This window comes from Myotis brandtii, unplaced genomic scaffold (genome assembly GCF_000412655.1).
Source record: "Myotis brandtii unplaced genomic scaffold, ASM41265v1 scaffold532, whole genome shotgun sequence".
Lineage (NCBI taxonomy): Eukaryota > Metazoa > Chordata > Mammalia > Chiroptera > Vespertilionidae > Myotis > Myotis brandtii.
The window spans coordinates 410,194-413,044 of NW_005369955.1; the positions used below are offsets into that span (position 1 = coordinate 410,194).

Below are 2,851 nucleotides of genomic sequence, written 5' to 3' on the forward strand. Positions count from 1 at the left end.
GAGAGCGAGCGTGTGTGGCAGGGGGGCTTGGAAACGGCCGGCCGCCCCAGCTGCACACGGAGCAGCCCAGGTGCCAGCGGAGAAGAGGGGCTGGGACTTGCCCCAGGTCACCGCGGGCGAGACTTGAACCCAGGACAGTTCTGTTTGTTAAAAGGCTCCTCTGACTGGTGGGAGGGGGCGCTGAGGGAGCTGGCCCGGTGGGGGTGGGTGGAGGCGGGAAGGAGAAGGGAAGCCGCAGGATTGGGGGCGGCGTGAGGTCCAGCCTGGAGGTCGGGAGACAGTGGCCAGAACACCCCACGCCTGGGGCCTGCCTGGGCCCTGTGCACCCTCTGGTGGGGATCGCAGGGGGTGGGGGTGCTCCTGCTGGGGACGGGAACCTGTGGCTCCTTGGCTAGCACTGGCTCGCAGCACCCCCTGCTGTCCACTCGGCCCCCATGCATGCCCTTTGGCCGCAGGGCTGCCCCTAGAGGCTGAGGACGAAATGGGTTTCTAAACACCCATGAAGCCACTGCACCTGAGCGGCTGGTCCTCCTTTCGCACCAGCGGGTTACCTCCTGGTGAGAGTGAGCAGAGGTCTTCTGTTTTGAGATTTTTGTTTTTTTATTAGAAAAAATCTTGTTTATATTTATTGTCTGTCTGTCTCTGTGTCTTGTTTATCCTGAACATTCCGCGCCCTGCAGGTGTCCCTGGGTGAGAGCAGGAAGTCCCCAGAGGCGCCACGGCACTGGAGGGCTCGAGCAGCGAATCGAGCAGCGAATCGGGGAAGTTAGGTCTCAGTGAGAAACGCACGTGGCTGCGGACTCGGCCCGGGGCACCCGCGCTGCCTGCCATCCTCGTGCTCGGGTTTTCATTTAGGTTTTTGTTCATCCTCACAGGAGGGTATTTTTCCATTGCTTTTCAGAGTGAGAGGGTGGGAGGGAGGGAGGGGGGGAGAGGAACATCCATTGGTTGCCTCCTGAACCCACCCTGACGAGCCAGGGATTGAACCTACAACCCAGGTACATGCCCTTGACTGGGAATCGAACCTGCGACCCTTCGGTGCTTGGGCCGGCGCTCTAACCACTGAGCGCACCAGCCAGGCCGCGGGTGGGAGGATTTTACGCCATCACCTCCCACCCTGGGGAGGAGACTAATTCTTACACCAGGACACTGAGCTCTGAGCGGTGCAGAAGGGGCACGGACATAGGGTCTCTTCCGGGCCCTTAGAAATGATCGAAAACACACACACACACACACAGACCCGCACTGTCCCCCTTCACTCCACGGTCCAGATGGCGATCTTCCCCTCCTCCGGGCCGGAGCCGCTCAGCACGTATCTGTCCTCGGCCGAGCACAGCGCCCTCACGGTGTCCGCGTGCGCCACCAGCTCCTTCTCCACCGTCTTCCTCTCGGCGTCCACCACGTAGATCTTCCCCCGGGGCTTCCCCTTGCACACTCACACTCACGCACACAGTGAAAGGCCAGAGTAGGGACCACCAGCAGGACTCTGGCAGCTGGAGGGCAGACGGACGGGACAGAAGGAGGCGCCATCTGCGCTGGGAGTGCCGCGGGGCCGGAGAGGCGTGTGGAGGGCGCGGAGGGAGTGCGCACTGCCCGGCCCGGCTCCTGGCACAGGCGCCAGGGGGGTCAGACTCAACTGGGTCTGCACAGCTCCCAGTGAGCAGCGACCCGGCGTCACCGTGTCCATCGGCACTGGGCGCACCCCTTCTGTACCAATCCTGGCCCTGGGCAGGCAGGGGGTCCTGTCCGTGTAGATCGGCTCCCTCGGGGCTCCCGAGACGGGTCGTTCATCACGGCTCTCCAAGCCCAGAGGAACCCGAGGCATGACATGCCCTTTCCACCCCCCAAGACGCGTGACCCAGTGTGGAGCCCACACTTGCTACAGCCCGAGGCCCCGCCTTCTCTCTTCTGTCAATGACCGTGTGCTGAAAGCCTCTGGGTCGCCAGCATGTGTTTTTTAAATGGATCTTCATTGATGGGAGAGGGAGGGAAAGGGAGAGACAGACATCAATGAAGAGAGAATCACTGATCGGCTGCCTCCTGCACCCCACCCCCTACACACACACAGGATAGAGCCCACAACCCAGGCCTGTGCCCTGACTGGAATCGAATCGTGACCTCCTGGTTCAGAGGTCGATGCTCAACCGCTGAGCCACGCCGGCCGGGCAGTTGTTTTCAATGCAATGACTGGCCAATAGGATCTTGGAAAGTCTCACCAAGAGGGAAGGGAATGGAGAACCTGCGTGACAGTCACATGACAGTCACGTGACGGGCTCGGGTGAATCTCGAGCTAATCCTGCGGCCCCGTCACCTGCCAGGGTCTCTGCTGCGGGTCTCGGAGGGAAAGGAGAGTGGACAGTTCACTGCCTGGGAGGTGAGGCCTGGCATTAAATAGTCTGTTTAGTGCTCAGACTTTTAAGGGAACGTGTCACGTGTTTATAAAAGCAGAATCACACACACACACACTGCTGCTGGCCGAATGCCCTAGGTGCTGGGAGCATGTGCCCCTGGTGAGCAAACTCCGGGGGAACCTCCCAGGAGACCCCCAAGTGCTGTCCCCACTCCGGACCTTCCTAAATGTGGGGGCCCCAGGCACCAAGCCAGAGGCCCGGGCGGGGCGTCCATCCCGGAGCCCTGGCCTGGGGTCCGACACACACCTCCGGACCTCAGGCAGCGAGGGCTGCAGGGCCTGCGGGGCTGGGGCCGAGCTCTGCGGTGGGAGGCCGTCTCCCTGGGTCTCTTCATTATAGAGGCTCCGCGTTCATTAGAAAGAACAGGCCCAGGGCTGGCCTTCGCGGCCCGACCATCTGCAGCCTGTCCCACGTGTCCCTCCCTGGCGGCCTCGCCTGCT

The 2,851-nt window shown here is 62.1% G+C and overlaps 1 protein-coding gene across 1 annotated transcript in view; it reads right to left on the reverse strand.

Annotated features, from left to right (window-relative positions):
- Positions 1-1,243: 1,243 nt before the first annotated feature.
- Positions 1,244-2,851, reverse strand: part of DENND3 (DENN/MADD domain containing 3) — a 36,648-nt gene continuing 35,040 nt past the window's right edge. Inside the window, exons 21-22 of the mRNA XM_014549016.1 lie at positions 1,554-1,605; positions 1,244-1,434 (exon numbers count right to left, since the gene is read on the reverse strand). Of these exons, the coding sequence (XP_014404502.1) occupies positions 1,256-1,434; positions 1,554-1,605 (231 nt within the window). The 3' untranslated portion in view covers positions 1,244-1,255. The remainder of the gene's footprint in view (positions 1,435-1,553; positions 1,606-2,851) is intronic.